Source organism: Mya arenaria, chromosome 6 (genome assembly GCF_026914265.1).
Source record: "Mya arenaria isolate MELC-2E11 chromosome 6, ASM2691426v1".
NCBI lineage: Eukaryota > Metazoa > Mollusca > Bivalvia > Myida > Myidae > Mya > Mya arenaria.
In genome coordinates, this window is record NC_069127.1 from 42,547,493 (window position 1) to 42,570,142 (window position 22,650).

Sequence of the window (22,650 nt, forward strand, 5' to 3'; positions counted from 1 at the left end):
TTTTATGCACAAATTATCACTCTGAACCGTTTTTCAACTTTTTAAAAAAAAGTCGATCAAGCACTTCAGCGGCCTAGCGGCCTAGCGGCGTGAAGTTAGCGGCCTAGCGGCCTGGCGGCCTGGCGGCCTAAAATGCTATCCTATTTCAAAGCATGTATACATGCATTTTCTTCTAAAAAATGATATGTTAACTGTTTTTATGCACATACTTTCACTCTGAGGCGATTATCAACATGTTTTTGAGAAGGATAGGCATGTTCACATGCTTTGAAAAGCTGACTGCTTGTTCGACTTTTTGAAAAAAGGTTGATAATCGCCTCAGAGTGATAGTATGTGCTTAAAACAGTTAATATATCATTGTTTTAGAAAAACAATGCATGTATACATGCTTTGAAATAGGATAGCATTTTAGGCCGCCAGGCCGCTAGGCCGCTAACTTCACGCCGCTAGGCCGCTAGGCCGCCAGGCCGCTAACTTCACGCCGCTAGGCCGCTAGCTTCACGCCGCTAGGCCGCAAGGCCGCTAGGCCGCTAACTTCACGTACATGCTTTTCCACGCTCGGTGAACAAGTATGTTACAGCGATAATTCTATCTGAAACGAGATGTTTTTGCTTCATTCAATAACCAAATGTGACGTCACAAACCACGTGGTATCTCCACACTGATAACGTATGTCGTTCAAGACTAAAGAAAAAATCTCAATTATAACAAGAAGTATCTTTAAAGACGGCGAACAGATTGCAAACAAGGTCATGAAGAGAGAATACTTTGCATATATTGTTTATTTTAATATCTTTAAAGTACTTAGGTCGATAAAGGTTTAGTTTTTGCACAAATTTCTTACCAATAATATAACATTGACAATTATTTGCTAAACATGTGCGAAATTACGGAGGCAGGGTTTGTGCCATGTTTCATTTCAAAAATATGGTACCTTTTTAAAAAAGTTAAAACCAAAAAATTGAGCAACTTTATAGGTCATTCACTATTTATAGGTATGAAGACATCAGTGTAATGCCACTAATCTGATTTATCACAATGATGAAAACTATAGTTTTTGTCTCAAGTGTCTCAAAAATATTTTAAAGAGTTCCTCGATTTATTCCGAGAAGACGTGAAGGCATTTCAACGTCATTCCGACGTCACACTGACGTCATGTGCCTGTAAGGTATAGTTTTTGTTTTTATTTTAGACCACAATTTTGTCGTCTATTTTGTAATCACTTGCATTTGTATCTTTTACTCTAGCATTCTGTGATGATGTGTTCTTTTGATTTCTCGCACGAAATAATTCGTTATTCTTCTAAGAACTATTTAAAGACCGATTTGACTATTAACATAATCTGAATCACTGCGCGCATATCCATGACAACCACGAATTATCATATATCCATACGCAATAGTTTTCACTAAGCACAAAAGAGTTCCAGCAAAAAATTCAATTTTACTTAATTTTGCAACAAAACACCATACGCTCGGGTCGGAATAAACCTATCTTACACTCTCGGCCATGGAAGATAATCTTCAACACCACCGCTTTTTGTCGTATTTGTAGACATTGTGTCGTCTGAAGTAAACATAACATAATATAACATATTATATTGTTCATTGTATTTTAAGGCCACTAACCAAGAATACATATGACAAATCGTAGTATTGTGTACGTCAATTATATAATGTATTATATTACATATTTACAAAACATGTACCTATGTTTTTACACAAATCAAGCATATCAAAGCAGTGTAAGCATAAATGGTTCTATTTCATGTATAATAAGTTGTACAATATATAATTCGTGTAAGACCAGTTGCTTTCCATAATCGAATGCTTGATATACGAATTTAGAAAACGTGTATATATCACTAGTAGCATCGGTGCACATTATATTATTAAACAACTGAAAGCTTGAATGTGTGAACCAGGCAGTCCGGAACAATTCATGCCGTTAACCGTCATAAGAAGGTAACTTGACATATAGTTTAATACAATGCCGGAAAATCGGTGACAATAAGTATTCCCTCTCCCTTGAAACTCTGATGTATTAATCCACAAAGCTACCTAACAAATTGTAAAGAAATGATTTAATGGCACTCTTGTATAACTTAATACAATTTATTTTCAGTAATGCTGTCATAGCTTAATTTGATGTCAAATAGTCAACCAAAAATTAACTGTCGACATTATTTAATTTCACTGACAAGCTCTCCGCTCATGTATCGTTCTATTTCGTCAAGTTCTTCCTTGGTGAAGGTCCCCAGGCAAAACTTGCGCACCTTATCTCCGGCCGTGCTAACTCGAGATGCCTCCTCCCCGACCATCGTGTTCTGCGACATATCCGCTGCATACCGCGAAGAAGGTGGCTTTCGCCCGTACACATCAGCCACCTCGCGTGTAAGATACGCCGCATTTCCGCAGCACAGACCTATGTACTGTACACCGATTTCCCGTGCCGCCTCAGCAAACCGTCGCACTTGTAAGCGCGTGCATAAGAAGTGGTTAATGTTTGTCGGATACAAGAGTTCACCTGTAAATAAAGTTACGACTATTTTTGTACAAATAATAGCATGATTCTTTGAAAAAAAAACTCGTCAAATTCTATTAAAAGTTGATTCGTGCGTATAGCATATTGATCTGTTTCCTATTATAAGACTTCTCTAGGAGGTTAACATTGTTTGGTTGCTTTTAAACTGTTTTTTGCATACCGGTATATTGGGTATTAATTTATCCATACCGGTACATTAAAAATGAGTCCATACCGGTCTTTTCGTCTTTGAGTGAGAACATGGTCCGACAGTCTTCACGAGTGTTCATCGGGACTGGTAAGGCCGCGATAGGACCCTGCAAAACAATACTGGGAATTGGACGCAGCGATATTGGTTGGGAATCTAACTCAGCTATAATACCCTTCGGAATAATACTGATAATAAAACCGCGTTGAACACTGGGCCCTGCAGGAAAAAAACTGGGAATACCACACAGCAATAGGGTCTTGCAGAATAAAACTGGGAATATAACCTGGCGAAAGGGCCCTACAGAAAAATACTGGAAAAATGATGCAGCGATAAGGCCCTGCAAAATAAAACTAAGAATATAACCTGCCGATAGGGTTCTGCAGAATAAAACTGGGGATATAACGCGGCAATAGGGCCCTGCAGAATAAAACTGGGAATATAACCTGGCGAAAGGGCCCTGCAGAATAATCCTGGGAATATGACGCGGCATTAGGGCCTGCAGAATTATACTGGGAATATGACGCGTCGATAAGGCCCTGCAGAATAATACTGGGAATACCACGAGGCGATAGGGCCCTGCAGAATAACATTGGGAATACCACGTGGCGATAGGGCCCTGCAGAATAATACTGGGAATACCACGTGGCGATAGGGTCCTGCAGAATAATACTGGGAATACCACGCGGCGATAGGGTCCTGCAGAATAACACTGGGAATATAACGTGGCGATATGGTCCTGCAGAATAATACTGGGAATACCACGCGGCGATAGGGCTCTGCATAATAACACTGGGAATTCAACGCAGCGATAGGGCTCTGCAGCATAAAACTGGGAAAACCACGCGGCGATAGGGCGGCGATAGGGCCCTGCAGAATTATACAGAAAATATAACGTGACGACAGGGCCCTGCAGAAAAATCCTTGGAATACCAAGCGGCGATAGGGCCTTGCAGAATAATACTTGAAATACCACGTGGCGATAGAGCCCTGCAGAATAATACTGGGGGCATAACGTGGCGATAGGGCCCTGCACAATAAATCTGGAAATAAAACGTGACGATAGGGCCTGCAGAATAAAACTTGGAATACATCGTGGCGATAGGGCCCTGCAGAATGATACTGGGAATATGACGCGGCAATAGGGCCCTGCAAAAGAATATTGTTAATTTAACGCGGCGAAAGGGCCTTGCAGAATGATACAAGGAACATATTTGTGGCGATAGGGCCCTGCAGAATAATTGTTGCGATCTTACAAAAAGAAAGAAACCTTCAGAATAATAATGGGAAAATTTCGTGGCAATAGGGCCCTTCAGAATAATACTGGGAATATTACGTAAAGAAAGAAACCTGCAGAACAATAATAATGGGAACATTACGTGGCGATAGAGCTCTGCAGAATGAAACTGAGGATATAACTTGGCGATGGGGCCCTGCATAATATTACCGGGAATATGACGTGTCGACAGGGCCCTGCAGAATAATACTTGGGATATAACCTGGCGATAGGGCCCTGCAGAATGACACTGGGAATGAAACGTGACGATAGCAGAATAATACTTGAAATATAACGTGGCGATAGGGTCACGCAGACTAATTCTGGGAATATAACGTGGCGATAGGCCCCTGCAGAATAATACTGGGAACATTACTTGGCGATAGGCCTTGCAGAATAATACATGGAATATATCGTGGCGATAGGGCCATGCAGAATAAAACTGGAAATATAACTTGGTGATAGGGTCCTGCAGAATAATACAGGAAATATAACGTGGCGATAGGGCCCTGCAGAATTATACTTGAAATACCACGCGGCGACAGGGCGGCAATAGGGCCTGCAGAATAATACTTGGAATACCACGTGGCGATATGGCCCTGCAGAATAAAACAGGAAATATAACGTGGCGATAGGGCCCTGCAGAATAATACTTGGAATACCACGTGACGATAGGGCCCTGCAGAATAATACAGGAAATATAACGTGGCGATAGGTCCCTGCAGAATAATACTTGGAATACCACGTGGCGATAGAGCCCTGCAGAATAATACTTGGAATACCACGTGGCGATAGGGCCCTGCAGAATAATACAGGAAACATAACGGGATATAACGTGGCGATAGGGCCCTACAGAATGATACTGGGGATATAACGTGGCGATAGGGCCCTGCACAATAATACTGGGGATATAACGTGGCGATAGGGCCCTACAGAATAATACTGGGGATATAACGTGGCGATAGGGCCCTACAGAATAATACTGGGGATATAACGTGGCGATAGGGCCCTACAGAATAATACTGGGGATATAACGTAGCGATAGGGCCCTACAGAATAATACTGGGGATATAACGTGGCGATAGGGCCCTACAGAATAATACTGGGGATATAACGTGGCGATAGGGCCCTACAGAATAATACTGGGGATATAACGTGGCGATAGGGCCCTACAGAATAATACTGGGGATATAACGTGGCGATAGGGCCCTACAGAATAATACTGGGGATATAACGTGGCTATATGGCCCTGCAGAATAATACTGGGGATATAACGTGGCGATAGAGCCCTTCAGAATAATATTGGGAATAAAGCGTGGTGATTGCGCCCTGCACAATGAAATCGGGCTTATACCGTAGCGATAGGGCCCAGAAAAATGACTACGGGAATATAACGCGGTGATAGGGGCCTGCAGAATGACCGTCTGGGAATAAAAGGCGGCAATGTGTCCCTAAAGAAAACTAATGAGAATACAACTTGGTGATAGGACCAAAAACATTAAATATGAGCGCTGGTTAATTGTAAGGTATATACATTAAATATAAGTATTTTTACTTTGCAGACTTTCCGGATCTCCTTCAAGAGAGGCAGCATTGTTTCTGGGCCTCGCTGGCAGTTAAGGCCCACCACCGCGGCACCCGCGACCTCTAGGCGTCTGCAGGCCTCCGGAATGGGAACATAGTCAAGCGTCACGTCCGGGACATATGGGGCCATCGTCACTACGGCCGGTAACCCTTTAAACATTTAAACAAAGTGTGGATTGTAATGTAATTCATTGCTGGTGGACTTTAATACATAATGTATTGAAAGCAGACAAGCAAATGCTGTTAATTGATGCAAGTTACATTAATTCTACAAACTGGAAACAAATTACTTGATTACTTCTAAGTTAAACGCATTTCAATAATACCAGCAGTCTTTTCCAGATGTCTTGAAACAAATATATAAAATCAATGTTTATGGCTTTGTTTAACAAAGTTATGAGCTGGTTCGTTGTTAACTCTCAAATCTTTAAAACTGAAATATGCAGGTTCACAAGAATGATAAGCGGTACTTTTTAAAAATATTGAGACAACTGATTGACCTATGCTTGTTTTATTTTAAACAAATCAGCAAATCATAAAAAATTTAATTTGAAAGATAACAACGATGCCGTTAACAACGTTATTACTTTTAACAAAGTTCTGAACATTCGGCACAGTGTGACATTTTAAAATATTTTATCATGTACCTAAGGCTCCGGGTTTAATGATATTTTTAGTTGTTTTTTCGTTTTTTACAATTTCTAAACTAAATGTGTTGCAAGAATAACACTTTCTATATTCTATCAACCTTTCCCATGTTCCTTTATAACATTTAAAGCCAGGAGCGCCTCGCCAAGGTATCCGAAGGACTCGGCAATTATGTAGTCCGCCCCGCCCTCCACCGCCCAGTCCACCTGCTCCTGGAAAAGAATCAATATACTATTATATAAACTGTACTTCTTCACAATGAAGTTATCATTAGGTCTAAATAAAGTCATAACTCATGTTCCAGTTCTTGTTCTGTAACGGGTATTTTGTTTATTTTAAATGTTTTAAGAAACTGGAACATGATTTCTGTTCAAGGTTCGTAACGAAGACTGTATAATACTGAATGTATTTAGCATATCTATCTACCATATCACGAAAAAAGAGCATAAGGGTAAAATCAACGACGTTGACGGATGATGATGATGATGAACATGATTATGCATATGTTAAAGGTGTTGGTGGTGATGAAGATGATATCAGGTGGTGGTGGTAATGGTGGTGGTGACGGTTTTGGTGGTTGCTTTGGGTGGTCTTAGTGGTGATGGTTTTGGTCGTAGTTTTGGTTGTCTTGGTGGTGATGGTTTTGGTCGTAGTTTTGGTTGTCTTGGTGGTGATGGTTTTGGTCGTAGTTTTGGTTGTCTTGGTGGTGATGGTTTTGGTCGTAGTTTTGGTTGTCTTGGTGGTGATGGTGGTGGTGACGGTTTTGGTCGTAGTTTTGGTTGTCTTGGTGGTAATGGTTTTTGTGGTAGTTTTGAAGGTCTTGGTGTTGATGGTGGATTGTGTGAAAAGTGTTGGTGGTGGTGAAAGTGGTGGTGGTGTTGGTGGTGGTGGTGGTGGTAATGATGATCATGATGATGATGATGATGACGATGCTCCTCCTGCTGCTGCTGCTGCTGCTACTGCTGCTGCTGCTGCTGCTGCTGCTTATGATGATGCTGATGAAGCATAGTTGTGGCGTTGAACATTGCTAGTAAAGCGAGTTACCTGTTTTTGTGTATCAATCACTTACAACAAACATTTCTCTGGTGGCGCTATGTGTTTTATCGTCTTCGTTATTGTAGACGCCTGTAACGCAAATATTTCCCGCCATCAGTGTTCCAGTGTCGTCTGCAACTGCTCGAGCCATCGCTAGTGCGTTTTTGTTTAGTCGTTCAAGGTCATCTTCACGACCGATACACCGAAGTTTTTCCCTGTGACTGTAGTACTAGAAATAAATAGCTTAACCCGTTCACATTTGCTATAATAAAATATCAAATGATAGCATTTCAGCGATTAGTGTTTATCAGTGGCCGTGTATAAATTATGCTAACACAGGAACAGTTGTTTACAAACTTGTTTTGTTACTGACTTCAAAGACGCTTATTTACTAAGATTCGTTTACAACCCAACGTTGATACTTGCTAAATTTCGTTTATTAAAAAAATATTGTATTCATTAATCGAGCAAAAACAAGTTTTTATTTCTTACCGTGAACGCTTCAACGACATCGCTTCCAGCGTGCACGAATTCCTCGTGCAAATTCTTGACAAGGTGTGGGTGCTCGAGAACGACTTCCGGTACGAAACTTCCGGCCTGAAGGTATCCCCGCCGCTCTAGCTCCAACAGGTAGCCCTCCGCTATCACTACCGTCCCTCCGTCCGCCAACCGCTCTAATAGACCTGTCAGAACCAGTTTAAAAACATGTTTAGTTATTGTTTACAAACATAAAATGTTGTTGACTGTTGATATGCCGATAGAACAAAACAATAAATGTTCCCATATCTAACATTTCAAAAACATTTGGCTGGATTAAAAAACGGTAGCATCTGCCATCAAACTTAAAATTGTTTATTATCTTATTCATCCAGATGTTGACATACAAAATATTCGATACACCAGATCTATCACTAACGCCTATCACCAAAGCATAGAACAGTAATAGTTTCTGTCCACTCCTCCGTGAGTCCGCCATTGCTTCAACAAAGCCGATTGTGCAGTGTCCCCTTCCACATCGTTAAAATTCACCAAAAATTACAGAACAAGAAAAGAGATGCCACATGTCAAAGTAAGTGTATCTTGCCACAATATTCTCAGAAAGAGCCCTCAAGAAGTTCGAATTGTTTATACCTGGTGACGCACAACGCAATGCAAAATATAACTTATTGTCTTGAATGCTTATATATATGGCGGGCTTGCTCGTACTTCAATGAGTTCAGTCTGGAGGGGGCGGGGCGGGGATAGGAGGATGGGGTCGGTGATGACGCACGACTAAATGCAAATAAAGATAGTATGCTGAAGTATATGGCGAGTTTACTCGTACGCCAACGAGTTCAGTCTGGAGGGTCGGGGCGGGGATAGGAGGATGGGGTCGGGGATGACGCACGACTAAATGCAAAGTAAGCCTTGTATGCTTAAGTATATGGCGGGTTTACTCGTACTTCAATGAGTTCAGTCTGGAGGGGCGGGGCGGGGATAGGGGGTGTCGTCGGAGGTGAGGCACGACTCAATGCAAAATAGATCTAGTATGCTTTAGTATATGTCGGGTTTACATGTACGTCAATCAATTAACTCAAAAGGGGGCGGGGCGGGGATAGGGGATGGGGTCGGAAATGAGGCACGACACAATTAAAAATACCTATTATGCTTATGTTATGACGGGTTAATAACAATTAATCATCACATTAAATTATTTTATACAACATCCACGTTTCGGGTAATAAGAAAAGGTTTGAAAAATTAAGAAAGAAAAAAGAAGTACATTATGCAAAAACATAGAAAAATAGATTCTGATATATCCTCGATATATCTAGGATGTCACATTCAAGTTAATATACGGTACTCTCGAATAACGTAGCATGTTTCCTTATTCCCTATAACAAAAGCCAATGTAAACAACATTTGTTGTTTTTCCAGTATCGAGTGTTTGAATTTAGTGTCATAAACTTATAAAAACAGCGTATAAATTGCCCGTTTCTGTACAGTATAAAAACGTAAATTCCATATTACAAGCTAGCTGCAATTTAAAACAATTCTAAAATCTTATAGAAAGTAAAATATATATATACCTTTTCCCATTTTTTCAGCGACGCAAGTCTTAGATATGAACACAAGCTGTTCCTATACACACAATGATTGCGCTTAGCTCTTACACACGCGACTGTGTCGTGTCTTAAATCCTTTATTTGGCTTTGTAAAAACAACCCTTTGTCAATTATCAAGGCTGGCAGTTTTCACTATCAACTTACGAAACCACTTAATTCAGTATCAACTTTACTGACTTTGGACTTGCAAAAAAATGACCCTGCAGATTAACATGGCTTCAAATTGATTGTATCGAATGGCGGACAATACCATCTTTATTTGTTAAGGGAATTGCTATTTCAAATGTATTTTAACGGGATATTTTGAGATTTTTTTCTAAGGGAAGTAACACTGGTTCACATCTAAAATGTACCCTACACGAATAGAATCCTCATCATCCTCGTCATCATCCTCGTCATCATCCTCATCATCCTCATCATCCTCATCCTCATCATCCTCATCATCATCATCATCATCATCATCATCATCATCATCATCATCATCATCATCATCACCACCATCATCATCATCATCATCATCATCATCATCAGCGTCGTCGTCGTTGTGGTCGTCGTCGCATAATAATGCATTTGACTCCCCACATGCATGACTTTTTGCGTCACAGCACCTTTAGTTATAAAATGCCTTTCGTACATGTATAGGTGTTTCGAGAGTAAAGCAATTTTTACCACAGAATATTTTATCAAATATTGCCTTAAAAACATTTGAATTTTATCACAAACTGATTGTAAGACTATAAGGAATATTTGCCAAACTTTTTACTCTACTGTGGCTTTGTAATGATTGCATAATTTTTAAGAAAGATATTTGCACTTTAACCCAAATAAATGGGGGAAGTTCTGAGGGAAGGGCGCAAGTCAAAAATTTACGCCCCTAAGTTACGTCCCTCTAACACAAAATTCTGGACCCGCACCTGCTACACTCACAATCAGGTGACAGACATTTATAATCAAGCACGGAAACTTATCATGGTTTACGGACAGAGTAATGTGGTATTTTAGTAACATCTTGTAGAACTTTCTATAGAACACGCTGACTACCATGGACATTAAACTACGATCATTCTCGAACTTATTATTGATTATAGCAAAACTGTGGACGTAATATAGTTCTTATTTTTTTATTGAGTTTCATGTTCACTTACCAGGCTGTTAAAGTGCCTGCAAATTACTCAACAGACAATGTTCGTTTTATCATAAATGTAAGCTTAGATATGTTTCATAAACTGTCGCTTAATCATAATAGAAGTAAAGTCTCGTATATTTTAAGATGAATCTTCCTTCTGTTGTGTGCATTTGAAATTGAGATGAGTTTATTAATAGTCTTGGTAGGACCATTATATAGTTACATTAGCATACTACTCGATAAGCTGTCTTTGCGTTAATGAAATCAGCCCAGTCATTACATTTGGTGAAAGTTGTACGTGCACCATTACAATGGAAACTACACGGACAAGCCCAGTAGCCAAACAATTCCAGGTGACCTTGATGAAAGGCACAATGTCAAAGACTAAGGGAGAGACATAGAACGTACAAAACACCACAGACATACCACACATGCAGGGGATATATAATATAGGTATTAGCAAACGGGCGCGTAGCTGCCTATACGCGAGTACGCGGCTGAATGCACATGATTCTGAAAAACATCAGCCAGAGCTGCAGTATGCGTACTTGACTACATGATCCTTAGACGATCAATTTCCAGTACTAAATAAAGCACATTCGAACCGAAGAATGCACCAGATTGCACTATCGTTTTCAAACAAATTCGAGGGGGCATGACCCCGCCCCCCCCCCCGCCGCCCTAGCACAATTATGAATCCATATGAATAGAGGGCTAGCTACGCCCCTAACAAACGGTGGGGTAACCGCTTTGTAACGGTCATGATACAGGTGGTTATTGGGGGTTTAAACTACAGTCGAATCCCGTTTGCTTGAACTCCCAGGGACCGGCGAAAATACCTCGAGCCTCGGAAAATTTGAGCCCAGCTTGAATGCTTACCTTCAACATATAGAAATCGGTCCTTATCATCCAGATCAACCCTGCGAGGAATTCGGGCCAAGCGAGATCTGGCCAACGGGGTTCGACTGTAGTTAATGAGTGCTCAATCTCACTCTTATTAAAACTACAAACTTAAAAGAGTTAGCCTCATCGGGGCCGGTATCAACATGGAAACAATAAAGTGTCAAGTAAATCAAAGAATATAAACTAACAAAGTCATTTAAATCACTTAACGATCAGATACATACTGACAAACAAATGAATCAAGCCCAGGCACAGTGGCTACGACACAATCATTCACAGACAGTTATCCTATATCACTAGAGGATGCAAGGGTACGCCCTCTCCACCCTCCACCCCCCCCCCCCCCCCAAAAAAAAAAAAAAAAAAAAAAAAAAAAACAGCAACAACAACAAACAAACAAATTAAAATAAAATCGAAGATCACATACGACCATAAGGAACCTTTTTGGCTAGAATTTATTGAAACTTTTTTGGGGAGCTACTCCAAACCAGCCTGCCAACTCTTTAAACCAAATAAATTTCGGTTCTCAGAGGGGATTGTAAGTCAAAAGCTTACGCCCTTTAGTAACGCACCCCTATTACGACAAATCATGGAGCCGCCCCTGGATATTGCTCGTTTAAGTCGTTTCAATGTTAAAATTATAGGTTCATAAAGTCTAATTATGAATGTATCTTTGGGATTTGCACACATCACTGAATGAGGTTTAGACCCGTAAATAATTTCAGACTCAAGAATTGGTCACGTAACTACGAATATTATGTATGTATATGTTAAGACCTTGCGGTCAAGGATAGCCCATGAAGGTGCAAGCAATTATTTTCAACGGGGTCCTTTGTTGTTTTTTTTGCTGAAGGGACAGCACGCGGAAGAGACAGTGATGAGATACAAGGAGATTCGGGTGTGATACCTTAGCTCTTTTTCTAAGAGATCCCTTGGTTCTTTTACGTGCTCAGTGTAAAGCACAGATACACGGGGTACAACTTTCCTGGGTTAACCAGTACTGAGTACACCACTTTTCCAAGCACTACCCGTTTAATACCGAGGGCTACTTGTACCAACTTCTAACGTATTGCGGTATGACGCAGCCAGGGATCGTACCCACGACCTTCCGCTCCGTAAGCGGACGCCTTTACCACTAGGCCACGGAGACGGTTAAGACATTTTAAACGTTACACAACAGAAGTAAGAAATAAGAAGAGTTCGAGAACGGGGTCAGCTCCGCTTAAATAGGGTCGACCGGTTTCTGTGGGCGGCACCTTGGTTCAGGTGCAATGATTCGCCGCCAAGAGCTTAGGCTATTATCCCTTCAGAGTGTAAACAAGTTTACCCATTTATTAAAAAAACAAATTATTTTAAATAAAAAACATGATCCGAAATTTGTTTAGCTTTGGTGAATCGGGTCCTAAGGTTCGTAAACCAAACTTAAAAAATACCCACATCGCCCACGAGTTTGTGGAGAAGTTATCAAAAACCCATAAAATTTGTCGAAAGGTTTGTAATAACGTTACAAGACATACGTGTATTTTGATGTTGATGTTTTTTCTTTAATCATTTTATACATTTTTGTGTCAAAAAGTTGTTTTTATCAAACATATTTTTATAGTTTTATTTTACAATAATAATGTTAGCTGATCCATTTTGATAACCTTATTCTACATGGTACAATATTGAAAGCTACTACAATCTTACGTCGCGTTTCCGCGCGACACTGAACGCGAGACACATACGTACACCCATTACAAACAGACCACACAGGCATATCATAGCTTGTTAAAGCAATAAATACAAGCTGTTTTCTAGATTGCTCTCTTGGACGATTCTATATCTTATTACATGCGATGTAAGTGGCATTGATTAGTCCTCTATTTTTGCCAGCATTCTTATCTTTCAAAACATTGAAATATATCAAAACGGACGGTACGACTGACAGGCAATTTAAATAACCCTGTTTTATCGATTTGAAAACGATCATTTTCACACTTGAAGCGATAAATATTGATGAATAAATCATTTACTTGTTTATAGTTTGTTGTTAGGTTCAGAGAAGCTCATTTAAAAAAATCGGGAGCACTCGATCGCTCCTCACAAGAAAGAGATTACATTGGCAACACAAAATTGCTGGTTTGAGTGTTGCAATAAACGCCCTCTTCAAGTATTCTATTAAATACGAACATAAATATCTATTAACAAATGTATAAACGTGTGAGGCTGATATTATATCATATTGCATTATTTTAATTTGTATGGTAAATTCCTCTCAATGGGATCTCATTTCCGTTATTAAAGTGAACGGTATATATTTTTCCTTAATAATACGTATGTATGTCACTGCGTTTACTTCTGTTTCATTGTTAATTTTTCATGTTCATATATAAACTGTTTCTGTATGAAATGTTTGATTTTGTTTGTTAAATTGAGTTGATCAAGGTCTGGCCGCCCCTATTGACTGCAATACGGCTTACCGGTCGTGGAGCCATCACGACTTAAACTGTTTAAATGCCATAAGTGACATGAGATAGAAGTGACGGCGATTTGTAGTCAATTCAAGACATTGGAAGATTTGAAGAAACAGAGTGAGATACAAGAGACCCGGTTGCGATACCTCTTTGCGAAGAGACCTCTTGGTTCTTTAACGTCCTCCGTATATAACACCGATAAAAGGGATGCAACTTTCCTGTGTTTAACCAGTACTGCGAACATTTTCCTATAACTAACTTTCAAATACCCAACGCTAGGCAAGGGAGAGACTGATATCAAGTGTTTTTATCATTTGTTATTCATATGCCAGATTATAGGCCATTAACGTGAACAATCCAGAAACATTCCCATAAGTAACTATCTAACATGTTGATACATCAAATAGACTGCTTAAAAAGCCATGCCGTTGGATTGCTTAATAAGCCATGTTGATGCCACTCATTGATTAATTACTATGCCATGTTGATGCTTCTCATGGACTGGTCGCTAAGCCATGTTGATAATTCTCATTGATTAATTACTAAGCTATGTTGATACTTCTCATGGACTGCTCGCTAAGCCATGTTGATGCATCTCATGGACTTGCTCGCTTAGCCATGTTGATGCTTCCCATGGACTGCTCACTAAGCCATGTTGATGCTTCCCATGGATTGCTCACTTATCCGTTTTGATGCTTCTTATGGACTACTCGCTAAGCCATGTTGATGCTTCTCATGGACTGGTCGCTAAGCCATGTTGATGCCTCCCATGGACTACTCGCTAAGCCATGTTGATGCTTCTCATGGACTGCTCGCTAAGCCATGTTGATGCTTCCCATGGACTACTCGCTAAGCCATGTTGATACTTCTCATGGACTGCTCGCTTAGCCATGTTGATGCATCTCATGGACTTGCTCGCTTAGCCATGTTGATGCTTCCCATGGACTGCTCACTAAGCCATGTTGATGCTTCCCATGGATTGCTCACTTATCCGTTTTGATGCTTCTCATGGACTGCTCGCTAAGCCATGTTGATGCCTCCCATGGACTACTCGCTAAGCCATGTTGATGCTTCTTATGGACTGCTCGCTAAGCCATGTTGATGCCTCCCATGGACTGCTTACTAAGCCATGTTGATGCTTCTATTAAATTGCTTACTAAGCCATATTTGTGCTATACATGGACTGCTCACTAAGCCATGTTGATGCTTCCCATGGATTGCTCACTTATCCATGTTGATGCTTCTTATTGATTAATTACTATGCCATGTTGATGCTTCTCATGGACTGCTTGCTACGCCGTGTTGATGCTTCTTATGGACTGCTCGCTAAGCCATGTTGATGCCTCCCATGGACTGCTTACTAAGCCATGTTGATGCTTCTATTAAATTGCTTACTAAGCCATATTTGTGCTATACATGGACTGCTCACTAAGCCATGTTGATGCTTCCCATGGATTGCTCACTTATCCATGTTGATGCTTCTTATTGATTAATTACTATGCCATGTTGATGCTTCTCATGGACTGCTTGCTACGCCGTGTTGATGCTTCTAATGGATTGCTCGCTAAGCCATGTTGATACTTCTCATTGATTAATTACTAAGCCATGTTGATACTTCGCATGTACTGCTTACAAAGCCATGTTGATACTTCGCATGTACTGCTTACTAAGCCACATTGGTGCTTCTTAGTGATTTATTACTAAGCCATATTGATATTTCACATTGACTGCTTATTAAGCATTGTTGATGCTTCTCATGGACTGCTCGCTCAGCAATTTTTTCTGCTTCTCATAAATTGCTTACTAAGCCACGTTGATGCTTCGCATTAATTAATTACTAAGCCATGTTGATGCTTCTCATGGACTGCTCGCTAAGTCATGTTGATGTTTCACATGGACTGCTCGCTCAGCAATGTTTTCTGCTTCTTATATATTGCTTACTAAGCCATGTTGATGCTTCGCATTGCTTTATTACTAAGCCATGTTAAAGCTTCTCATGGATTGCTCGCAAAGTCATGTTGATGTTTCACATGGACTGCTCGCTCAGCAATGTTTTCTGCTTCTCATATATTGCTTACTAAGCCATGTTGATGCTTCTCATTGATTAATTACTAAGCCATGTTGATGCTTCCCATTGACTGCTCGCTAAGCCATGTTGATGTTTCACATGGACCGCTCGCTCAGCAATGTTTTCTGCTTTTCATAAATTGCTTACTAAGCCATGTTGATGCTTCGCATTGATTAATTACTAAGCCATGTTAAAGCTTCCCATTGACTGCTCGCTAAGCCATGTTGATGTTTCACATGGACTGCTCGCTCAGCAATGTTTTATGCTTTTCATAAATTGCTTACTAAGCCAAGTTGATGCTTCGCATTGATTAATTACTAAGCCATGTTAAAGCTTCCCATGGACTGCTCAATAAGCCATGTTGATGCTTCTCATTGATTAAATACTAAGTCATGCTGATTCTTCTCATGAATTGCTTACTAAGCCATGTTGATGCTTCTCATGAATTGCTTACTAAGCCATGTTGATGATTCTCATGGACTGCTTACTAAGCCATGTTGATGCTTTGCATGAATTGCTTACTAAGCCATGTTGGTGCTTCTCATTGATTAATAACTAAGTCATGTTGATGATTCTCATGGACTGCTTACTAAGCCATGTTGATGCTTCTAATTAATTGCTTACCTAGCCATGTTGATGTTGCTCATAAATTGCTTCCTAAGCCATTTTGATACTTCTCATGGACTGCTCGCTAAGCCATGTTGATGCTTCTCATTGATTAAATACTAAGCCATGTTGATGCTTCTCATGAATTGCTTACCATGCCATGTTGATGCTTCTCATGAACTGCTTACTTAGCTATGTTGATGCTTCTCATGGACTGCTAATTGAGCCATGTTGATGATTCTTATAAACTGCTTACTAAGCCATGTTGATGCTTCTTATGGACTGCTCGCTAAGCCATGTTGAATCTTTGCATGGACTGCTCGCTAAACCATGTTGATGCTTCACATTGACTGCTCGCTAAGCCATGTTGATGCTTCTCATGAACTGCTCACTAAGCCATGTTGTTGCTTCTCATGGATTGCTTACTAAGCCATGTTGATGCTTCACATTGACTGCTCGCTAAGCCATGTTGATGCTTCTCATGAACTGCTCACTAAGCCATGTTGTTGCTTCTCATGGATTGCTTACTAAGCCATGTTTATACTTTACATGGACTGCTCGCTAAGCCATGTTGATGCTTTACATGGACTGCAGACTAAGCTATGTTGATTTTCATGAAATGCTCGCTAAGCCATGTTGATGCTTTACATGGACTGCAGACTAAGCCATGTTGATTTTCATGAAATGCTCGCTAAGCCATGTTGATGCTTCACATGGACTGCTCGCTAAGCCATGCTGATGCTTCTCACAAATTGCTTACTAAGCAGCCATGTTGATGTTTCTCGCGAATTGCTCACTAAGCAATGTTGATGCTTCACATTGACTGCTCGCTAAGCCATGTTGATGCTTCTCATGAACTGCTCACTAAGCCATGTTGTTGCTTCTCATGGATTGCTTACTAAGCCATGTTTATACTTTACATGGACTGCTCGCTAAGCCATGTTGATGCTTTACATGGACTGCAGACTAAGCCATGTTGATTTTCATGAAATGCTCGCTAAGCCATGTTGATGCTTTACATGGACTGCTTACTAAGCCATGTTGATGCTTCGCATGAATTGCTTACTAAACCATGTTGGTGCTTCTCACGAATTGCTTACTAAGCCATGTTGATGCTTTTAAGCCATGTTGGTGCTTCTCATGAACTGCTTACTAAGCCATGTTAGTGCATTTAATGAACCGCTTACTAAGCCATGTTGATGCTTCTCATAAATTGCTTACTAAGCCATGTTGGTGCTTCTCATGAACTGCTTACTAAGCCTTGTTTATTTTTTTCATGAACTGCGTACTAAGCCATGTTGATGTTTCTCATGAACTGCTTACTAAGCCATGTTGATGTTTCTCATGAAACGCTTACTAAGTCATGTTGATGATTCTTATGAACCGCTTACTAAGCCATGTTGATGTTTCTCATGAACCGCATACTAAGCCATGTTGATGTTTTTCATGAACTGCTTACTAAGTCATGTTGATGTTTCTCATGAACTGCTTACTAAGCAATGTTGATGTTTCTCAAGAACTGCTTACTAAGCCAGTTTGATGTTTCTCATTAACTGCATACTAAGCCAGTTTGATGTTTCTCATTCATTGCTTACTTCTTCACGTTGATCCTTCTCATTGATTAATTACTAAGATATGATGATACTTCAAATTGATTGCTTATTGTCACAGAATGAACAGATGATTAATGGGATGAAAAAGTGCAATGCACAAAGAAGTTTATTGCGAAGATATCTTTGCATTGTCATGTTCAATGTCTCAAGTATTCAGCCAAGACAGTCTGTAAATTCTTTACATGGAACGCCGGATTTACATTATTAAAAAAACAAGCTCATCTGAAGTTGGTCACAGCTCTATCACAGCCTTGAGATGAATTCTACCTTTCTTTATTGAGCTAGTTAATGCAGGTTTGATGAGCGAAACGTGTTTGGAGATTACCCACTTGCGTGGTAAAATGCTGACTTAATGGGCTCGACATGATAACATTTCGTCCATTGATCACTTAACATACCATTTGCTGTTTTGTCATGATGTGTGCTTATCATTCAGTTCGACAGGGTCTTTCTTTTGTTAGGCAGAACAGTGATTTAGTTTTGATAGATATATAGACGTCATTTAGTTGCAAGCTACATTTGACAAATATACGTATAGATGAACCTAATTTGCATACATACTGCTTTTAAGTTATCGACAGCTGTTTCTCTCTCGTTATTGACATATTACTCGTTTATAATGACAATATTAAATCCATTACAAATCAATCAAAGGAAGGAACATCGTAACATGGATAACATACACTTTACAATGAAAACCCTGAAACTTGCCGAAATCTTCCTATGATTTTGTTAAATGGCATTTCGACTTGCGTGTGGGCTATCTAGGATCATGCTGTTTATAGAAGAAAAAATGTTTGGAAATATTCTTTATACTTATGTGAAGATAAGGACATATGTGACTGTCAGCATATAAATTACAATCCTGTTCCTCACACCTGCGACAATTTAGATTGTCACTTGGTCATATTTTAACAAAATCTGTTAAAAAGTGTAAATAAACATCATGTAGAGTAATTGGTCAGGGTTTTTTTTATCTAGCCCCCTCCACTTTCTTAAATTTCTTTATATAATCTTATTAGATATGTTTTAAATATCCCTTTAACTGAGAAAGTTTACCCTAAATCAATGCATCTTAGCGAGTCCCTTTAATTGAGAAAGTTTACCCTAAATCAATGCATCTTAGCGAGTCCCTTTAACTGAGAAAGTTTACCCTAAATCAATGCATCTAAACGAGTCCCTTTAATTGAGAAAGTTTACCCTAAATCAATGCATCTTAGCGAGTCCCTTTAATTGAGAAAGTTTACCCTAAATCAATGCATCTTGGCGAGTCCCTTTAACTGAGAAAGTTTACCCTAAATCAATGCACCTAAACGAGTCCCTTTAATTGAGAAAGTTTACCCTAAACCAATGCATCTTAGCGAGTCCCTTTAACTGAGAAAGTTTACCCTAAACCAATGCATCTTAGCGAGTCCCTTTAACTGAGAAAGTTTACCCTAAATCAATGCATCTAAACGAGTCCCTTTAACTGAGAAAGTTTACCCTAAACCAATGCATCTTAGCGAGTCCCTTTAATTGAGAAAGTTTACCCTAAATCAATGCGTCTTTATGACCCTGTGTGTCATGAAATTATTGCGATGTATCATAATCTACTCAGGTGTCACTGCTTAAAGATATCTCGGCTACGACAAACAATTACAATGTAATAAATGTAATAAATTCAGTCGTATTTAAACTTGAGTTATTGCGGATCTAATTACTTTTTATAGGTTTATCAGTTTGAATGAAGCGGCAGAAATATAGCTTTTACATTCTGTTGAGACCATGGATATTGAAACAACATTGCTTTTAATATAGTATTTAATTGAAAGGACCATTGTATGCCATTTGACAAATATTAATTGTAACAACCTGGTGTCGATATAGATTACACTCTAAAGAAGTTATCTTAAATAGTGCTGAATTCCAAAGTGAATTTATATTAGTCTTAAATTACCCCATTCTACAAGTAATCCTATCATTGTTGCAGTTCAACAATTAACAGGACGATGATGAAATAGATGGAGTGAAAACGTCCATAATTCGTTTACGTTATTTGACAAATCATGATAAATATGTTGTGAGTTTGCTAGTATTGCAAACTAGCTATTTAATATTAAATTAAAAAGGTAATACACAAGAGTGTTAGGAAAAGGTTTATTAGACTTTTGTAATGCGTTAAAGCATAAATATTAAGAAACAAGAAAAGTGATAACATTTATAACCATTACTTGATCTCGTTTCTTGTATTTGACCACAAATGGATCAGGCTCCAATATCACAAAAATACTTAAGTCAAATCTCAACCTCAATCGCAACTCATTTTACCATATAACATCAAAATTTATTGGAAAAAATATATATGTTTTCACACATTTTTTAAACCGCATTCTTATATGAATATGTTGATTAAAACCTTTGGTCTAGATTCCAATGGAAAAATATTATACAGCCCAAAATGAACTTGAGTTCAATTCATTGCCTTTTAACCATTACTTTTAATAAGGTTTCTTTAAAATATTATCAAAATCTTTCAATAACACATTCCATGAGAAAATACGTGTTCAAAAAGTATAAAAAACATGCAAGATTTGATGCTTTTATGTGGTAAAATGAGTTGAGATTAAGATTGAGATTTGACTTAAGTTTTTTTGTGATATTGGGGCCAGGTGTTATCAATATATTTGGTTCTTTGATTAATTAAAGTAAGTATGTCTTGAGCATCAATCATAAATATATATATTTAAAAGTTTGAATACCATTTGCTATGAGTTTGAGTGTCATTCGCTACATAGTCCCAGAGAGCTTGAATACCAATAGCTTTGAATACACAGTCCCAGAGAGCTTGAATACAATTCTCTATGTTTACACAGTCCCAGAGAGCTTGAACACCATTCGCTATGTATACATAATTCAAGAGAGCTTGAATACCATTCGCTATGTATACCCAGTCCCAGAGAGCTTAAATACCAATCGCTATGTATACATAGTCCAAGAGAGCTTGAATACAAATCGCTATGTATACATAGTCCAAGAGAGCATGAATACCATTCGCCATGTATACATAGTCCAAGAGAGCTTGAATACCATTCGCTATGTATACATTGTCACAGAGAGCTTAAATACAATTCGCTATGTATACCCAGTCCCAGAGAGCTTGAATACCATTCGCTATGTATACATTGTCACAGAGAGCTTGAATACCATTCGTTATGTATACCCAGTCACAGAGAGCTTGAATACCAATCGCTATGTATACATAGTCCAAGAGAGCTTGAATACCAATCGTTATGTATACATAGTCCAAGAGAGCTTGATTACCATTCGCCATGTATACATAGTCCAAGAGAGCTTGAATACCATTCGCTATGTATACATTGTCACAGAGAGCTTGAATACCATTAGCTATGTTTACACAGCCACAGAGAGCTTGAATACCGTTAGCTATGTAAACACAGACCCAGAGAGCTTGAATACCGTTAGCTATGTAAACACAGCCACAGAGAGCTTGAATACCGTTAGCTATGTAAACACAGACCCAGAGAGCTTGAATACCGTTAGCTATGTAAACACAGACCCAGAGAGCTTGAATACCGTTAGCTATGTAAACACAGCCACAGAGAGCTTGAATACCGTTAGCTATGTAAACACAGACCCAGAGAGCTTGAATACCGTTAGCTATGTAAACACAGACACAGAGAGCTTGAATACCGTTAGCTATGTAAACACAGACCCAGAGAGCTTGAATACCGTTAGCTATGTAAACACAGACCCAGAGAGCTTGAATACCGTTAGCTATGTAAACACAGACCCAGAGAGCTTGAATAGTATTCGCTATGTATACATAGTCACAGAGAGATTGAATACCATTCACTATGAAAACACATTCACAGAAACTTGAATACCATTAGCTATGAATACACAGTCCCAGAGAGCTTGAATACCGTTCGCTATGTATACACAGTCCCAGAGAGCTTGAATTCCGTTCGCTATGAATACACAGTCCCAGAGAGCTTGAATACCGTTCGCTATGTACACACAGTCACAGAGAGCTTGAAGACCATTGGCTATGTATACACAGCCCCAGGGAGATTGAATAGCATTCGCCATGTATACCCAGTCCCAGGGAGCTTGAATACCATTCGCTATGTATACACAATCCCAGACAGCTTAAAACTATTCGGTGTGTATAAGTACTCCTGGAGAGTTCGATTACCATACGATATGCATAGAGTTTGAAAACCCTTCGTCATGTATACATAGTCCTGGGAGAGTTCAAGAGGTTTTAAACTCGGAATGTGAACTAATTTATCAGTCACCCTTTCTCTCTCATTCGTTACGTTTACAAAATTCAAAGACATACCGCACAACCAAAAGACCTCGTCCCGCGTTTGTGATCTGTCAAATGTTATCAACGCGGTACGATCCGGTGCCCTTTCATGCGCCGCGTCCGTTTGATTTAAAGTTCGATCTACAATAGAAGGAAATACGAGTAACACAATATTTGTCGCTCGTAAGGA

At 39.4% G+C, this 22,650-nt stretch overlaps 1 protein-coding gene across 1 annotated transcript; it reads right to left on the bottom strand.

The window, feature by feature from the left end:
- Positions 1 to 1,588: 1,588 nt before the first annotated feature.
- Positions 1,589 to 9,514, bottom strand: LOC128236706 (betaine--homocysteine S-methyltransferase 1-like). Its single transcript, XM_052951777.1, has 7 exons — positions 9,344 to 9,514; positions 7,767 to 7,957; positions 7,309 to 7,503; positions 6,340 to 6,451; positions 5,563 to 5,741; positions 2,759 to 2,840; positions 1,589 to 2,526 (listed from the first exon to the last, which is right to left on the bottom strand). Exons 1-7 carry the CDS (start codon positions 9,351 to 9,353, stop codon positions 2,183 to 2,185), a joined length of 1,113 nt encoding a protein of 370 aa, XP_052807737.1. The 5' UTR covers positions 9,354 to 9,514; the 3' UTR covers positions 1,589 to 2,182.
- Positions 9,515 to 22,650: the final 13,136 nt, after the last annotated feature.

What these genes read in the sequence shown, in the direction of transcription:
- LOC128236706 (XM_052951777.1), bottom strand. An exon ending in ATGTCGTTGAAGCGTTCACG is followed by an intron (nt 7,504 to 7,766) that starts GTAAGAAATAAA and finishes ATTTATTTCTAG; the next exon opens with TACTACAGTCACAGGGAAAA. An exon ending in AGATCCGGAAAGTCTGCAAA is followed by an intron (nt 2,841 to 5,562) that starts GTAAAAATACTT and finishes ATTGTTTTGCAG; the next exon opens with GGTCCTATCGCGGCCTTACC.